Source organism: Petaurus breviceps, unplaced genomic scaffold (genome assembly GCF_028583685.1).
Source record: "Petaurus breviceps papuanus isolate PSGF00001 unplaced genomic scaffold, PetGlider_PUasm1.0 188, whole genome shotgun sequence".
NCBI lineage: Eukaryota > Metazoa > Chordata > Mammalia > Diprotodontia > Petauridae > Petaurus > Petaurus breviceps.
The window spans coordinates 16,184,267-16,203,387 of NW_027185804.1; the positions used below are offsets into that span (position 1 = coordinate 16,184,267).

At 37.8% G+C, this 19,121-nt stretch overlaps 2 protein-coding genes across 17 annotated transcripts in view; both read left to right on the forward strand.

Moving 5' to 3' along the window:
- ANO3 (anoctamin 3) overlaps positions 1-19,121 on the forward strand; it is a 538,169-nt gene that overhangs the window by 486,524 nt on the left and 32,524 nt on the right. For all 16 annotated transcript variants that reach the window (XM_069091310.1, XM_069091311.1, XM_069091318.1 and 13 more), the window contains 4 exons: positions 2,606-2,688; positions 3,771-3,911; positions 4,923-5,087; positions 14,742-14,778. In XM_069091310.1, coding sequence (XP_068947411.1) covers positions 2,606-2,688; positions 3,771-3,911; positions 4,923-5,087; positions 14,742-14,778 — 426 coding nt within the window. The remainder of the gene's footprint in view (positions 1-2,605; positions 2,689-3,770; positions 3,912-4,922; positions 5,088-14,741; positions 14,779-19,121) is intronic.
- Positions 1-19,121, forward strand: part of BBOX1 (gamma-butyrobetaine hydroxylase 1) — a 519,348-nt gene that overhangs the window by 39,442 nt on the left and 460,785 nt on the right. The gene's annotated exons all lie outside the window — the stretch shown is intronic.

The window sequence follows — 19,121 nt, forward strand, 5'->3', positions numbered from 1 at the left end:
AGACCCCTGCAACAACAGCACTGTCCTTCACCAGTGGACAGTATTCACTCTCTGTCTGCAGGACAGTCTCAGGGCTTCTTAGCGAACAGCCAGGTTCCAGGACTTCTTCAACAAAAGGACTGTCTTTCACCAGTGGACAAATCTGGCAAAACAACATCAAAACAGACAGACAAAGTACCAGCAAAACAGCCATGTCTCCTCAGTCCTTGGCAGCTCAGGGGGCAGGTCTCAAAAGTCCAGGGCAATTCAAAGCGGCCACCAGCAATTCTCTTAGTCTCACTCTCTCCACGAGGTGCTGCTTCCAAAAAGATCTTCCGCCTCTCTCTAGTGTCTCTCCAAATCTACATCACCAGCTCCTCCCAGTTCAGGACTTTCTTTTCACATCAACAAGTCCATCCCACAGGTGGGATTAACAAGCTCTGGGTTTTAACACAATCAGTTTGAAAAACTAAGCCAATACAGGGGAATCTTTAAATGCCATTACTATCACAGGTAGCACGGGGCTTTGACTCAGGCATATGTGGGTTTAAATCCCACCTCTAATACCTGCCAGCCACATGACTCTGGGTTAGTCATTTAACATTTCTGTGACTTTAAGACTTATCTGCTAAATCAAAAAAGAATTATAGTCTTTGTTGGCTCCAGGTAGTTCTAAACACTGATGAAATAACAGAACCTTGGCATATTCAATTAAAAGCTAATTCTAAATTGTAAGGAAGTCTCAATATGTGGAATGGCATGTATCATAACTCTAATAGTATAATTAAACAAGAATATTTGAAATATCTTAAGGATGGAAACTGAGGAAAAGTCTCTGATACTAAGAAATAAAAGGGAATTGTTAATTTTGCAGTGATGTTTTTTTAAAACTATCTACTCTATGGTACAGATGCTTAAGATGCTTTCAAATTTTTTTTTAAATTATTCTATTAACTTAAGACATCCTTGGGCACTATTCTATTAGTATGTACATCTTATTTTCCCTCTAATTTCCATTCTGGAAAGAAGAAATAAATTTCTGAGTACAAATACTAGGAACAAAGTTTAATATAAACTAGGTTAGGACTGAAATTCAGAAGGAAAACTTTTCTGAAGTTATAAAACCCTCAAGGGGACCATGAAATCACTTTTGATTGAAACTACAGGTTGAAACTGGGATTATTCTGAACCTAGGATCATTGGCTTAATTGGAGTCTTTAAATAGCTGCCATAGACCTTTGAGATTTGCAAAGCACTTCACATACAATTTCATTGGAAGCTCTTCACAGAATGAATAAGTTCTGTAAGTGTTGTTTATGCTTGATAGAATGTAAGCTACTTGAGGCCAGGGACTTTTTGGGTTTTTTTGTTTTGTTTTGTCTATCTCTGTAGCCATAGTGAGTACCTGATACACAATCTTTGATTGTTTTCCATTTCTGTATTACAAATGAGGAAACTGAAGATAATACAGTTTAAATGATTGACCCATGGTGACAATAGTTTATAAGCATCAAAGCAGTGTCTATAAACATGTGTGTACTAGAGAGAGAGAAGAGGGTAAGAAAAATACTGTTTCAATGAGATAGGTTCCTTTTTATAATCGCATGTATTTTATTTTATGCATTTAAGCACACAGTCAGACACACTGTAGCTTGACTCCGACATAGTGAAGTCATTTTGGTCCTCTCCAAGAACAAAGTACAAGAACCAATAACCTCTCAACAGCCATTTATTAGTTATCGTTATGTTTAAAGCATATAGATCCCTTTGTTACTCTTACAATGCCTAGACAACTTCTTTCTTTTTCTTCTCCTTTACTTTTCCAGTGCTTTTCAAGCAGCATTTCTAATTTGTATGTGCAATGGAATTCACCCTATCACTAAAGAAAAATGTTTTTCATGTGCATAAAAGATAATAAAAATAGCTAACATTTTTATAGCACTTACTATGTTCCACTATGTGCTAAGCTCTTTATAACTATTATCTGATTTGATGCTTACAACAACCTTTGGAGTTGGGTGTTATAATTACCCCTATTTTATAGAAAAGGAAACTGAGGCAAACAGGCCAAATGATTTACTCTGGGTCACACAGCAAGTGTCTGAGGAAGGATTTGAACTCCGGTCTTCAGGACTCCAGCCCCAGCTCTCTGTCCACTGTGCAGCACCTAGTGCAAGGCAGCTAGCCTTTGTGAAGACCTTGCCATTTCTGAATCACATCTCAAAACTGACTTAAATGTTGCTGCTGCCCTTCAAAGCTACCTTTCTTCTGGTGTCCTTTTGGAGGGGATCAAAATAGAGAAATAAATAGGGGAAACAGAGCAGGTGGGATTATTATATTCAGTAGTTACTATTACTTAATCTCCTATGTGATGAGAAAGATAGATAATAAGAAGAATACATACTCATTTTAAAATGAATAAATTTAATGGGAAAATACTGCTATTATTCTTAAACCTTCAAAGTTCAAATGGATTGGTGATTTTATTGATAAGGGAGTTACCTCAATGCAACTCTTCCATGCCCACCCATCTTGAGGACTCTTGTTGATGTCCTGCTGGTTGGGCATTCCTAACTTTCTCCTGACAAATACATGATATTGCTAAAGGATAAATTATTTTTTACAGCTACAGTTTTCTTGGAGTTCTGGAAGAGGAGGAGAGCTGTGTTGACCTATGACTGGGACCTTATTGACTGGGAAGAGGAAGAGGTAAGCAGTGATGGAATTAGGAAATTTTGTTCTTGGGACATATCAACTTGGGAGAGAGTCACAACAATAATGCAGAAGACAGTTTGAACCCAGGTGAAGTTTCACCAGGCCTGGCCTACCCAGTGCATCCACAGGAGTTGAGAGGGAAGGCAAGCACAAGATAGGGGGTCCAGGTCAACACGACCCTGAGAAAACTATAACATCCCAGGGAGGATGGTCACTTTGAAGAGGAAATATACCCTTTCCATGTTGGTACACTGGGCTAAACCCCAGTTACCCCACATAGTTATGTGTTCTGGAGATGACATCACAGAACAAGGATGGCAATGGAATCGGACTGGTATGGTGGGGATTGTTCAAGTTTTTGATCCCTGATGGGTAGAATTTTACATGAACACAGATATTTCTTAAGGAGTTAGTAATGCAGGCAAAGTTTCCATTGATGTTCATTCAATAACCATCTCTTCCAATTAGCAAGTGGGTGAGCTACATTAAATGAAATCACAGGTGCTCATTATTAAGAAATCCATATGGCATAGATGTCAATTGTTTTTGTTGATGGAATAACATTATATGTTCTATGTATTTTTCCAGTTTTACCTTTACTTATGAAAAATTTATGCAAATGAAAAGTTTCTTGATTACTTGGAAACTGTTTTCAGAGATAAGTGATATGGTTGACAGAATACTGGAGCTTGGAGTCAATAACACCTGAGTTCAAATCCTTAATTGCACATTAATTGGCTGTGTGACCCTGTTCATTTTGCTACTTTCATTCTTAGTTCACTCATACATAAAATGGGGATAATAATTGTATTATTTCATATGTTTGATCTTTATGATAAGACATAACATACGATATGTATAAAACACTTTCCTAACCTTACAGTTATATAAATATGTTAATATTTATTATTATTATCATTGTTGTTGAGAAAAACAGTGACTCCTAGTGTCAAGTTACAGGTGTTTTATTTTTAAATAGACAAAACTCTTGGCTCACTCTTAATAGTAGCTCTTATGAAAATATTTACAGAGTTCATGGCTTATTCTCATATATTAACTTGTCATCTCTCTCCTAGGAAAATGTTCGCCCCCAGTTTGAAAGAAAGTATGCCCAGGTGGAAAGAGTGAATCCCATCACAGGAAAACCTGAGCCTTACCAGCCCTTCATGGACAAACTCCTTCGACTTATGATCTCCATATTAGGAATATTCTTAATGGTAATGTCAGAACATTAATGTTCTTGACTTTTCCCAAGCAAGATATTCTAAGGGAGATAGAATTCTAGATCCAGTAAGAATTGCAATATTTCTGTGAGAGCAAATGATTGTGGCACCTTGAATATTTTATTGAATAAACATATTCATTAAATAGGCTTTGGGTTATTAGAGTATTAGCAAGGGCGTGGGTAGAATAGAGACTTGTAAAAGTCATAGAATTCTTAAAGTTCAATAATTCATAAAATTCATAAAATTTATAGTTACGCTGCTTAGAATCAAGACTTCTTTGGGGATATCCACTGTGTGAATAAGGTAGAGAAATGGAAATTTCTTAAAATACAACATCTCTGTTAATAATATGCATCTGATGTTACCCTAGAATTTGTAGTGATTTGAACAGAGAATGTCCTTCACTATGACTCATTTTGAAAATATTTATTAAGCATCTACTGTGTTCAAGGCAGTGCATTAGGTGCTGGGAATAAGACAAGAATGAAAAACTCTGATTTGCTATAATATACATTCTTCCAGAATAGATTGTGTTTTATTCTTTGTGGTGGAATCCCCAGAGCCTAATTAAGTGCCTGACACATAGTAGGCACTTATTGAATGCTTTCTTCTACTAGAACAGGGGTATTGAGCCTTCTTTGGGTCATGGATCCTTTGGCAGTCTGATGAAGACTATGTATTCTCAGATTGATGTTTTTAACTGCATAAAATTAAATATAAATGGGAAGCATTTCTATTGGAATACAATTGAGCAATAGTTACAACATTAGATGGTTATCAGTTTAAATTAAATGATGATAATGGATTCTTTTTTAAAACATTGCATGGATTCCATATGGTTCAGTTTAACTATGATGCGTTCAACAGTATCGTCTATTACTTGAGATATTTATTGTGTCTCCTTCCTCGCTCGGGAGCCTGCTCCTCTCCCTGGGACAGGGGGCTTGGTGTGTGAGGCACAAGCCTGGTAGTGATTTCCCATTCTCATCTCTCCCAATCCAGATTTCTTTGGTGCTCACCACCGTCTTTGCAGTCGTGGTTTATCGTCTGGTGGCCATGGAGCACTTCGCATCTTTCAAGTGGTATTTCGTCAAAAAATACTGGCAGTTTGCCACATCAGGGACTGGAGTCTGCATCAATTTTGTGATCATCATGTTTCTAAACGTTGTAAGTGTTTGTGATTTTTTCCCACCTGTTTGGAGAAGATAAGAATTGCTGTAACTTCTCTTCACTTTTATTTTATTCACAGAGAAGTCAGAATAGAGCCAACACACTATGTTGACCAAATAAAACTTCATGCTGGATCTGAAGTCAGGAAACTCTGAATTCAAATCCAGCCTCAGATATTTACTAGCTCTGTGACCTCAGGCCATGTCACTTAACCTGTGCCTACCTCCATCTTCATCTGTAAAATGAGAAGAATAACACCTACTTCCCAGAGTTGTTGTGAAGATAAAATAATATATTGTTTGTAAAGTGCTTTGCAAACCTTAAAGAGCTATATAAATGCTAGTTGTTTATATTATTGTTAGTATTTGCATTTCTGCCATTCACATGTCAGACCTCTCTGTGCTTCAGTCTCTTCATGTATTAAAAATGAGAGATTTTGACACCGTAGCCCATTAGGTCCCTCAGACTTTGGCACCTCGCTCATAAGAGACTCTGAATTCTTGTATTCTGTGGACTTTGGGGATGAATAACCTTTCATGTTCTTCTGCTTCCTCCCTATATGACCTTGGGTTAGTCATTTACCCCTGTGACTTTCAGGTTTCTCATTTGTAAAGCTTGAGTTTATCACGCCAACTCTACGATCACCATGAGGAGCAAAGATAATGTATGCATAAACCATGAAGGGCCCTATAAATGGAAGTTGCTGATGTTATTGGCAGATTAAATAGATATCCCTTCTCTCTTTAAGAGGATTAGAATCTGAGAAATCACAAACGAGTCGCATAGAGAATTGAACAATTACTGAGCATATAAATAATGCATATAATTAAGTATAGCAAATGAGATCATACGGATAAAACACTTTGCAAAATTTTAAAATACTCCATAAATTTTAGCCATTGTGATGGTAGTTGTTATCCTATTATGGCATACTGAGTGTTAGATCAGAACAGGAGTAGAAAGATTGGGAGGGGGGAGGCAGAGAAGAGTAAGGAACATAATTTCCATATTCTTCAACCATTCACCAGGCCTTCATAATGAGTACTTAATACCTATTAATAATGCATTTGAATTAATCACTATGGGCCACTCACTATGATCATGGTTGAAGATGCAGGAAACTAAACCCACATAATCCTTGCCCTCAAAGAACTTACATTTGACTAAGTGATGGGTCAAAAGGAGAAGGGGAATTACGTCACATCCTCTAAGTCAATGTAATTTGAGGAAAAAGCACTTAGAGTCAGGACTAGGATCAGTTTGGCAGGTCTTGTGACACTTGAACTGAGTCTTGAAGAAAGAACAAGAGAAGAAGAGATAGGCCTAGGGAAGAAGGCTTGCTAGGCATAGTGGTCAAGTAGTTAATTGGTGAAGAGGCAGGATTTTACCATAATTAATAAGCAAATTCAAGGAAATGCCTGCAGTATAAACAGACCTGCTTTCATTGTAATAATAGTGTGTGTATGTATACATACTACTAGTGTTACACACGTATACACTAGCTACATATATAAATTATACATATATATACAAAGACACATATATACTCTAGCTAGTACATATGTGTGTATACAAGTATGTATATTTGCTTGTGTTGGTACATACATAGAGAAATAAAGAGTTTTAAGGTCTACAAAGTACTTCACAAATATTTCCTGCTAATGACAACCCTGGGAGGTAGGTGTTATCATCACTCCCACTTCACAGATGAGGAGACTGATACAAAGAGAAATTTGGTGACTTGTGCAGGGTCACACAGCTCCTAAGTGTCTGAGGCTGGGACAGTAGAAACAAGACCAGGGTCAGAATGGGAGGACCTGGGTTTAAATTCAGCATCTATTACATATTAAATCATGACATTAAGCATGACTCTTAACTGATCTAGACCCCAGTTATTTCATCTATCAAATGAGGGTGTTAAACTCGATGTTCTCCAGGGCCCTTCTAGTTCTAAATATGTGATCCTGTGTTTCTCCACACAACTTATATATAATAATATATATAATATAATAATAACACAAGACTTAATATACCTTGTAGATCAAGGATAAAGTGAGATGAACCTAAAATGGCTTGAGATCTAGTTTAATGTCATGTACATAATCATATAACTGCTATTCCCATTTTGCAGATAAGAATACTGAAACTCAATCTGATAGAAAGATGACTGTTTCTGGACTCAGAGGACCTGGTTTCAAAGTCCTGCCTTTAATGCTTAACATCAGGGTAGTGTTGGACAAATCCTTTAACTTCTCTAGACCTCAGTCTCCTCATCTGTAAAATGGGCAAATCAAAGGCATGCAGAGATTCTTAACTCCTTTTTGTATCATGAACCCCTACCATAGTGTGGTGAAGCTTATGACTCTTTTCTAGGTATAATGTTTTTTAAAGGTTTAAAATATATGTATAAAGTTTTAAGGCAAACCAGTTACATTAAAATAGAATTATCAAAAACTTTAAGAATCCACAGACTTCTGGCTGAGAACCCCTAGATTTGGGGGTCTCTAAAGTTCCTGGATCCTGGTTGGTTGCATTGTCTGCTTCCCCAGACTGCCTTTTTAGGGAGTGGTTTAATTTCCTTGCTACTGAAAACAAATCTTTGCCCAGATAATTCTTGAGTCCAAGGTCACAGACCTTGGAATGTTTGGTTCAAACTCTTGGGTCATGGGTTGAAATATATGAATTACATCTTGGAACGAATTTGGAAAACAAAACCAGCCCAGTGATTACTTTCTTTTGTGACTTCAGAAAGCAGACAGTTTACATTTTCTAAAGGTTCTTTGGATTCTGACTTAGTGTTACTTCTGGAACTGCCTCAATCCAAAGGGGTAATTATTTACCTCAACAAACCTGAAAAGGTTGTTTGCCTTTTCCTTACTGAAAAGCTCTGTGATATAATAGAACAAATGAGAAGACCTGACAACAATTCTGAGTTTGGTACTACCTCCCTATGTAACTGTAGGCAGCTTTCTCCAGATCTCACTTTTCTGATCTAGAAACAGAAGTCACTAGGTAATGGGATAATTAAGATACTTTCAGGTCTCGGACTTGGGATAATAATGACATAGACTGGATTTTCCGGGACGGTTCTAATTCAGATCTTCTCTGCTGTCATCCCTCTAAACAACATATCTGCAAAATTGCGATATATTGAACAAAAAAATTACCTGTGGATATTACAATAAAAATATGCCTTTTGTTAAAAAAAATTAACAGTCATATGAAATGGAGAATCATAGGCTGAAGAAAATTTGTGATTTCTTAGGAAAATTTGGGAATTTTAGTCTGTTATATAAACTTGGATCTAGTTAGATTGAGAGTATGGAAAGAACATTGGGATTTGTTCAAATCTAGGTTCAAATCCTACTTTGATGCATGGACAAGTAAGGTGGTCTCACTAACTCTCATTTTCTCCATCGACAAATGGAAATGTGTATATATGGATGTGTATGTGTGCACATGTGTATGTATATGTGTGTATATGTATGATATATATGCACATATATTCATGCTTCTATGTGTGTATAGGCATTTTTGTATATTATGCAGATTTATACTTCACTCAACTGTTTGCCTCAGTTTCCTGAAGTATAAAATGGAAATAACACCTCCCTCCATGGTTGTGAGGATCAAATGATATAATATTAGCAGGAAGAATTTAGTACAGTGCCAACTTAGCACACAGTAGGCACTATATAAATGTTGTTAACTATCGTGAGTGTAGGTTTATATAGATATGTAGTTATAGAAGTGTGTACATTCATGTATATACGTATACATGCATATGGGTGAGTATACATTTGCATATGCCTTACATGTGTGTAAATAACACACTGGACCCAGACTCCAGAAGACCTGAGTCTACATACGTAGAATACTCAACGCCTGTTAACAAGAGTAGCACATTTCTATAATACTTCATATGTAGTATAAGACCAAAGGATCCTCTGCCTAGGATCAAGAATTTGAGATCATTGAATAAGCCTCTCCATTTTACAGATGAGGAAGACCATATTACAGAGAAACTAAGCCTTGATTCATTTACTCCATAGCAAAACTAGATTTAAACCCAGGTTCTTCGATCCCTAATTTAGCATTCTTCATATTACCCAGTGATGACTTTCTCATAATGATAATCATAGCTGTCCCTTATATAGCACCATAGGGTGTGTCACGTGTTATATATTTATTATATTATTTAATCCTCTGAATAACCTTCCACCAAAGTCTCTCAGGTCGCTATCTAGGACATACTTCCAGATACTCCCTGTTATCTAGTTGTGAGACATTTTCATTTAATTTCAAATATAAATGAGTTTATCGCAAAATATAGATTATAAAGTATTAATATTTTTCATAGACCTCATAGGGACTGGCCCTGTGCTTTCATTGGTCTAGGGTACCCCTGTTAAGGAAGCTACCAAGGCAGGTTGGCAACACCTCAAAAAACTTAGTCTGAGAAAATTCTGAAAGGATAAACACCTTGTTCAGTCACCTGAACAACATGTTTTTGAGGTGGAACTTTGACTCAGGTATTCATGATGCCAAGGCGAGACACTCCACTCACTGTCACAAAGCGAAGCTTTGATGGTCTTGATGGGATATTTTTAATAGTCAAAATCACTTTCAGTAATTATCCATGGTTGACTCTCAGTTGATTTTTGTAAACCAAGGATTGTGGAGATATTACTTCGTCTCCCTGTGTGGTCATTTGTATTTTCCAGATGATTCTTATGTACTGCTAATATGTGGTGTGTGTGGTATGTATATAGGTATGTGTGTATGTATTATGGATACACATCCATAATACATAAACATAATTTCTATTTCTTTCAAGATTATTCACCAAAACCTCTCCTTTATCCCTTCCCCCTCACGTCGCCTGGGTACCTTTTGCTCCTATCTCCTCCTTTAATCCTCTCTGCCATGAGATGGCTATTCTTACAAAAGCACACTCTCCTGCATATTCCAGTGATCCCATTCCATCCCATCTTCTCGGACAGATTGTTCCCTGTATCATTCCCATTCTCTCATTTGTCTTTCATCTCTCCCTGTCTACTGACTGGTTTCCTATTTCCTACAAATTTCCCTATGTCCCCACCATCCTCAAAACCCTCAGTTGATCTATCCATCCCTCACAGCTGATATCTCTCCTCCCTTTTGTGGTTTGACTCCTTGAGCAGGCAACCTACAGTATTTGCCTTCTCTACAGCCTGGCTTCCAATGTCATCATTTAACCAAAATCATTCTCTCCAAAGTTGTTCTTGATCTCTTAACTCAAATATCTAATGACCTTTTATCTCTCCCCTTCATTCTTGACCTCTCTGTAGCCTTTGACATTGTAGATTATATTCTTCTCCTTAATAGTCTCTTCTCTCTAGGTTTTATTATCTTTCCCTCCAATCCTTCCCTGCTTCCTAACTTTCTATTACTGTGGGAGGGCACCACCATCCTTCCAGGCACCTAGGCTCACAACCTAGGTGTCATCCTCAAAACTTCACTTTTCCTCATTCTTCTCCATAGGCAATCAGTTGCCATGGTCCTTCGATCTTACCTTTGTGACATCTCTTGCGTCTACCCCCCTTCTTTGTTCTGATTCTGCCACTAACTACCCTGACGCTGGCTCTTCTCACCTGATACCTCTACAATTCTGATAACCTGCTGTTGTTCCGTATAGCTCAAGTCTCTTCCCTATTCCATTCCATCTGTCATCTTTACTGTCAAAGTTATCTTGCTCAAGTACAAGTAATCTTGTTGCTTGCTTTCTAAGTGGGTGAGGGAGAGCATGGAGGGCTGTATTTTTTTCTAAATACAGGTCAGACCATGTTACCCTCTCTGCTTTAGTGGATGCCTATCAAATCTAGGATCCAAAATCCTCTTTGGTTTTTAAAGCCCTCCATAATCAGACATCTTCCTTTCTTCACAGTCTTCTTACACCTTGAGCTCTTTATCAGATGAGTTGCTCCATTTCCCAGCTCTGGGCATTTTCACTAACCATTCCTCACCACTGGGATCTTCTCTGTCTTCATCTTTGCTCCCCTGACCTCCTTCAAGTCCCAGCCAAAATCCCACCTTCTACAAGAAGCTTTTCCTGATACCCCTTAATACTAGTGCTTTCCCTCTGTTAATTATTTCCAATTTATCTTATATTTGGCTGGTTTATGCCTAGGTGTTAGCATGTTTTTCCCCCATTGCACTGTGAGATCCTTGAAAGTTGGGATGGTTTTTTTTTTTTACTTTCTCTTGTTCTCCAGTACCTGATACATAGTAGGAAACAATAACTATTTCTTGACTTCTACATTGTCTTTTATGGTAAAAGGATATAATGAGAGGAGGAAGAGAAGGATAAAAATGCCTCTTAAAGTTGGCATAGTGTAGGGATCATAGCATTAAAAGTCATAAGGAATCTTCAAGGTAACGTAATCTAAAACCCTCATTTTACAGAGAATAAAGTCTAAGAGAAGTTAAGGGACTTAAACAAGGTCACTCAGGTATGTAAATGTAGTGCTGAGATTTCAACTTAGATTTACTGACTCTGAATCACTTACTCTATGATTTGGGATTTTTTCATCTAGATATTCTCTTATGTAAAATTTGACTTTATACCCATTTTTCAGATAAAAATCTTTAGCAAGTCGCTTGTCAAGAGAATGCTTTGTGCCTCAGTTTCTTCCTCTCTGAAATGAATGGGTTAGACTCAGTGCCAATCTAAGATGGAGGCCAATTCTAAATCCTATCAGAGGTGCAGGGGGAACCTGTGGCCTTGAGGCCGGCCATATGTGGTCCTCTAGGTCCTCAAGTGTGACCCCACACTTGAGGATCACATGGGGCCTCAAGTCACAGGTTCCCCACCCCTGTAACCTTTATTGACATTTAAGACTGGTGCCCACCTAGGTTTGCTTGATAAATATTGGGCACATTAGTAATTAAGCCATATCAGAAGGGTAGTCATACCTGGGGTTCTTCATTCCTGTTCTCTAAAGTGGAGACTATCAGACAATGGCTTTCAAAATGTCTTTTAAAGTTTCATAAAAAGCACCCAATGCTCTTATAAGGCCGGCGGTGGTGGCTTTCCTGCCAGCCCTGACATGTCTCTTTGTTAATTAACTGAACATTAAAGCTCACTAATGATGTAAAAACGCAGTGCAAGTAGGAGTTTCTGCCCAGCTGCATCAATCAAAGGAAATGAAAAGCAGCCAAACAAAATGAAATCCTATCTTTAAAGTCCTGGGATTCACTAGGTGTTTAGCCATTGTATTGACTTAATTATAAGAATGCTTGATCTTTAAGAAGTCACAGCACATAGAACTTAGAAGGAACCTAAAAGAATCCTTGGAATATTGAACATCAGAGCTATAAGGGGCCTTAGAACATTGACTATCAGAGTGGGGAGGTACCTGAGAATGTGGAATTTCAGCTGGAAGGAACACAGAGCTAAAAGAAGTGTTAAAAAAAAAAAAGAATGCTCAGATTGGAAAGGCTCTTGGAACAAAATGTTAGAACTGAGAAATACTTTATAATACTGAATGGCAGAGTTGGAAGAACACTGGAACAAGAAATGTAGAGTATTAGAGCTTTGAGAGACCTTAGGACATAGATCATAGCTGGAAAGAACATAAAGACCCACAGCATGCAAAATTAGATCTGGAACGTATCTTAGAACCTTGAATATTAGCACTGAGAGGCAGAGGAGTGCAGTGGGGGGGTGGCCCAGATGTGTAGATACATCATGGAATGAGCATTACTCTTGACCTTTCCTCTGAGGGCAACTGCAAGTCACATCCCGCTCACACCTAAGGTGGTAGGGGCCTTAGAAATCACTTTGTGAGGTACGTAATGTGCAGGTAAAAAATAATAATCACGATTTTATTGGGTACATATTTGTGCAAGTGATCAGTGAGAAGAGCCCTGATTGGTGGAGAAGACTTAAGTGCTCATTCTTTCTTTGTTTGTTTACATTTGAAAAGGGGCAGCTTGTAGAACCAGTAAAACCTGGGTTCAGGTTCTGTCTCTGACACATACTGGCTTTGTGACCATGCGCAATTCAATTAATGTCTCAGTCTCCAGAAAGATATTGTGAAAGAAGAAAATGTGTGTTTACTAAGTATTTACTATATTCCAAGTACTGTGTTAAGCTCTCGGGGTATAAATACGATCAAAAACACAGACAGACATCGGTAGAGGGAGGGGTTGCATAACCCAAAAGTTCGCTGTTGTTGCTGAGTTGTTTCAGTCATATTCAACTATTCATGATTCTATGTAGGGTTTTCTTGGCAAAGATACTGGAGTAGTTCGCCATTTCCTTCTCTAGCTCATTTTACAGATGAGGAAAATAAGATAAAATGGGTTAGGTGACTTGCCCAGGGTCACATAGTGAGTGTTTGATGTTGAATTTGACCTCAGGTGTTCCTTATTCCAGGCTTGGCCCTCTTTCCATTGTACCACCTAGATGTCCTAAAAAGTTCTCTCTACTATTAAAATTATAGGTCTAGTGATGGGGGGAGGAGGGATCTTGCAGCTTCAAGGCCCCACGTGGCCCTTTACATCCTGAAGTGTGACCTGTTGACTAAATCCAAACTTCACAGAACAAATCTCCTTAATAAAAGGATTTGTTCCATAAAACTTGGACATAGAAGATCAGATGGAGCCAGTGTGGTAGATGAAATAATAGGTCTTGGAATCAGAAAACCCAAGTTCCAGTGCTATCTCCACTGCTTACTATCTATATGACCCAGAAAAGTCATTTAACTTGATTCAGCCTCAGTTTCTTCATCTGTAAAATAAGGGAAGGCCCCTTCTAGCTTTAGACCTAAGTCCCAAAGATGCAAAACTATTGCTATGCCTTTCAGGGGTTCAGATTACAATCCATCCATGTCTTCTCTGCCTATGTGATTCTTGTTCATATCTTCCCATAGCACAGCATGTTAGAAACCTTTAGGTTTGTTTTTAAAAAATATATAGATTACAGAACATTGTTTTTAAAAATATATAGATTACATAATATTATTTTAAAAATATATAGATTACAGAATATTTTTAAAAATATATAGAATACAGAATATTAAGATTGGTGAAAGGAGAGATGACTTCTAGGAATTGGAGTGGAGGCAGGTTTCCTGGAGAAGGGAGAATTCAGCTGAATCTTCAAGGAGGGATAAGATGTCAGCAGGTAGAAATGAGGAGGAGAAGAAACGGCATTCTAAGCCTAGAAAACACTCTCTCCCTGGTTCTCCATCGAACTATTGATGTATGAAATAATGTTTGTAAAATGTTTAGCATGGTGCCTCATACATAATATGAACTAGGAAACAGCGACACCAAAAGTGCCAAGGTGGGAAGATGTTCCCTTGGTTTATTTTTTTACAACTCTTCAAATTACCTATTTAAAATTATTCTGGCTTAGAAATTCAGTGTTACCTCAAATCTCCCAGGGATTACGCTGTATACATTTTGTAAAATACTACATCAAGAGAATAGTCTAGCAATTTAAACTTCTACTCTGTAATCCTGATTGCAAATGTTCAGACCTTCTTGTTTCAAAATCTATTCTGAAAACTTTTCCTTTTTCAGCTTTACATCTGGCCTTTTCCCCAGTGAATAGAATACTGGTTATTACCCTGTGTTAATACCGGTTCCCTCTTTTAATTGCAGGTATATGAAAAAGTGGCTTATTTCCTCACCAATTTAGGTAAGCACTTGGTTATTATTGCATTCACGATAAATGATTTATCAGAATGGATGATATAACCATACTATTTTTTTTCTATTATGAGGACATTCATTTTGATTGATGGTATAGCTCTAAAGTAACGCACTTGAAGCACCCCTTTAGGCATGCGTCAGAGATATTCAGTATCAGCACACTTTGTTTCCATTGGCAAGGATATTCCAGGAATGGTTTGGGGATTTTAGTCACTCTAAATTTGCAGTCCTAGCTGCAAAGGGACCAAAGGAGGGAGTCATTGTGAGAGGGAAGGGAAGCGGGAGCAAACATTCATAATGAAGGCACAGCCTAGGTCCCTTTCCATGCCCCATGATCTCTTCAGGAGCATCGTGGCCTGTGAAGGTTCTCACCTTCTGGTGCTGTTATCACCTTGATCATTTTAGGCCTTATTTTCCTCATCTCTAATAAATTTCCCCATCTCTGAAATAAGCTCATTGCCCTGCAAACAATAGGCGCTTAAGTGTTGTTACATGTCACTGACTGAAAGAGGTAAGGGATGGCATTGGATGTCCACTAAGATCTTTTGTAGTTCTAGGCCCCATGATCTAGACATGACTAACATAGTATTAACCATGGATATCTTGTAGCCTTTTGGGATCCTTGCCATACTTTGAGGGCATGGGAATAGATGTGAGGAAACCAGAAAGAAAACAGACCTCCAAGTCAATGAGACAGGTTCATAGACCCCCTCTGACACCCGCGCAGACTGGTTATTTGATCCTGGGCAATCACATACTTCCCAGTTAGTACCTCCAATAAACTCTAAGAGTCTGAATTACAAAGCCAGAGCATATCCGCATTGAAGAGGGGTAAGGGGGAAAAGAATAACCATTTATAAAGTACCTACTGTGAAAAAAGCAATGCTTTTTAGTGCTTTACAAATATTATTTCATTTGATCCTCACAACAACTCTTTGAGGTAGGAGAGAGCTGTTGGCTCAGTGGATGGGGCATTGGGCCTGGAATCAGGAAGACCCAAGTTCAATCTGGTCTCAGACTCTGGCTAACTGTGTGACCCTAGACAAGTTGCTTAACTTTTGTTTGTCATCAACCTTGCCCAGTTGCTATGAGGCTCAAATGTGACATCTGTTAAAAACAAACAAATGTAGTGAAGCACAGTGCCTGGAACTCTGTAGGCCCAATTTATCAACCCTCCTTTTCCTCCTCCCCCTCTCTAATACAGATAAACTACAGTTCTACAACTTAGAATCTATCTGAGCTGCTGGGAAGTTAGTAGAGCTTATGTCACAGGGTTATCTGAAGGATCAAATGAGATAAAATTTGTAAATATTTGCTTAAGAAAGAAGTACCTAGCACCTGGTAGGCACCAAAAAAATACTCATCCATATGCCAGAGGTGAAATTACCTTGAGCTTAGAATGATCAAAGTGTGAGTCAGCTAAAATTGGATACCTCCTTAAACACAGGTTTCCCTACCTTTAACCCTCAGGGAGGAAAAAAAAAATCAGCCCTTCCAGATTTCTTGGTTCTATGGGATTCATCCCCCAGGGTGAAGATTGTAAGAGAAGAATTCAAAGAACACATCCACCCAGAATCATCCCAGAATAGATAAAGCTCCTACAATAACCACTGTTTCACCCATTTTTGACTAAGGATTTCATCATTCCAGGCCTATGCTATTTTGTGTTTGTTTTACCTTCAATAGATGCTGCTCATTTTGGAGATTTGGGTGGGTTGAGGGCATTGTTTTGGGGTTTTGTTTTGTTTTGTTTTTTTGGTCCAAAGCATTTTTTTTTCTTCTGGAAACCAAAAAGGAAACAGAGCTTTGATTCACCTTTCTGGAGCATTTTCTTTAGAGTTTGAAGAAAAGATATTTACTCTCTGGCATAAAGGGCAAATTGGCTTTCGCTTTGTCCTTGTGTGTCATTCTTTTGTCCCAAATAATGGATTGAAGAAACTCTTTTGTCTCTGATGAAGCTGAGCCCCTCCTCACAGGTCAGAGAGATTTAATAACTATAGTTATTGTGTCATAGAGGATAAAGTAACCCCACTACACATGCTCCTCAATTGATTTATTGAAGGTTGTGGAGCCAGCTTCTATCTTTCTTTAAAGAGAGGTTTACTACTAATCCCACAATAGAAACAAAAGCATAATCTGGGTCTGGGTATCCTGATAGTAATGTCTGATATGGATCAATAGTGATTTGAGGAGTCCTGTAGGATGAAAGAAGAGATCTTCTGGTCACGAGCATAGCTGTTCAGTCACTCCCAATCCATGGGCATCTCCTCTGACCTCATGGATTACGAAAGTCCCAGTTCCCAGTGAAAATGGCAAATTAGACTTCCATGAACTTTAGTTGTATGGCAATCAGCACCAGTGATGCAGTCGACTATTCCTTTCATTTAGCTGTTTTTTTTTTTAATAACTGTTATATGGGGTTATGCTTTGTTAAAAACAAAACAAAACATTCAAAATGAGAATTCCAGCCATTTGGGGGTGGGATGGGTCAGAAAACAGAGGTAATCATGAGTCAGCTTTTAAAAATCACAGAATCATAGGTCTAGAGCTGAAATATTTTTAGATAACATCTACCTCCCTCAGGTGAGGACACAGAGTGTCAGAGAGCTTGGCTTACTTGGCCAAGGTCACAGGAAGAGTTAGTGACCTAGACATCAGGAAAATTCAAGACTCTTAACTCCTACTATCTTCTCTTCATTTTCTTTTAAATATTTTACTGATGCTTGTATGTATAATATATATGTATATATGTTTACAAATACATATATACATTATGTATAATGCACATAGACATGTATATTATAGGTATATATGCACATATGCATGTATAAACAAATGTTTATACATGGGTACATATAGGTGTATCTATATGTATCTATATGTGTGTATACATGTTTATATGGGTGCATGTGCATATATGAATTATATATGAGCATCATTATAATATTTATAAGTAAATTATATACTTGTACATAAACATATGTGTGTGAACTCAGGTCATCCTGACTCCAGGCCCAGTGCTGTATACAGTGCACCACCAAGCTGCCCCGATATATGGAACTACCAATAATGAAAATCTAGCATCGAACAGTGCCATCTACTCAGCAATTTACAATCTTAGAGAGTTGTCTGGTCCACTAAGGCCCACTTAAGTGACTTGTCCAGGGTCACATAGACAGTATTTTATCGTAGTTGAGAGCTGAAGCCAGTTCTTTCTGATTCTGAGGCTAACTGTACTAGCTAGCACATATTATATCTCAAATGTTTGTTTTATGTCATTCAGTTACATTCATTTAAGTTGTATTTCTTTCAAATTTTTGCCAAATGTGAAGAAATCTATCCTGTTGTATTTGTTTGCTTCCATGCAGATGTGTTATAGGGAGAGATAATCTTTTTGTTTTTGTTTAAGGGTGAACATAAAGCACACTGACCTACTGTCTATCATAATCTCTAGTCTGATAGAAACTATCATTTTGTTTTGTTTTGTTTTGTTTTTCCCAGTAAAGATGGTGGGAAATAGAGAGTTGACTGTAAAGCCAGAAAGAAAAGACCTGTGGCCTGGAGGGGAGAGGGAAGTTTATTTTGTTTTTAGTTTTTTCCACCTAATTTGAGTGACCTCAAATATTTTAGAACCATAGCTAGTAGTACTGGTTCCTAGGTCAAGGAGCATAGAACTCAAGTCAACTGTGCGGTTGGTGATGTGGTAATAATGCAAGGAATAGAGAAGACAAATCCAGTTCACGAAAAAGAAAACCTGTCATTCTGTTGTTCAGTCACTATTTGTTTGTGTCTGACCCAACCCCTTTGGGGTTTTCTTGGCAAAGATACTAGAGTGGTTTGCCATTTCCTTCTCTAGTTCATTTACAGATGGAGAAACTGAGGCAAAGAAGGTCAGAGATTAAGTAACTTTCCCAGGGTCACACAGCTAGTAAGTATCTAAGGCCAGATGTGAACTCAGGAAAACGAGTATTCCTCATTCCAGGCCTGACATGCTATCCACTGTGCCATCCAGCTGCCCCATTTGTTACTATAGTACCTAGCAAATGTTGCATATTTAAAAAAAAATGTGACTAGCAAAAGTTGGATATTAAAAATGGGTATATGATTACTTCTTTTAAATAATCATCTTTATTAACTAAATGTTAAGCTTCCTTGATAATTCTGAAATACTCTAAATTATAGTAATCTAGGACACAGTTTGGTTGTCCTACCCTAGTTATTAAGCTCCATTCTACTTCTGCATACAATTTAACAAATATTTATTTGAGCAAAGAAGATGATACAAAGTTTAGATCAAAAATAGGCCCTGGCCTGAAGGGGTTTACAGTC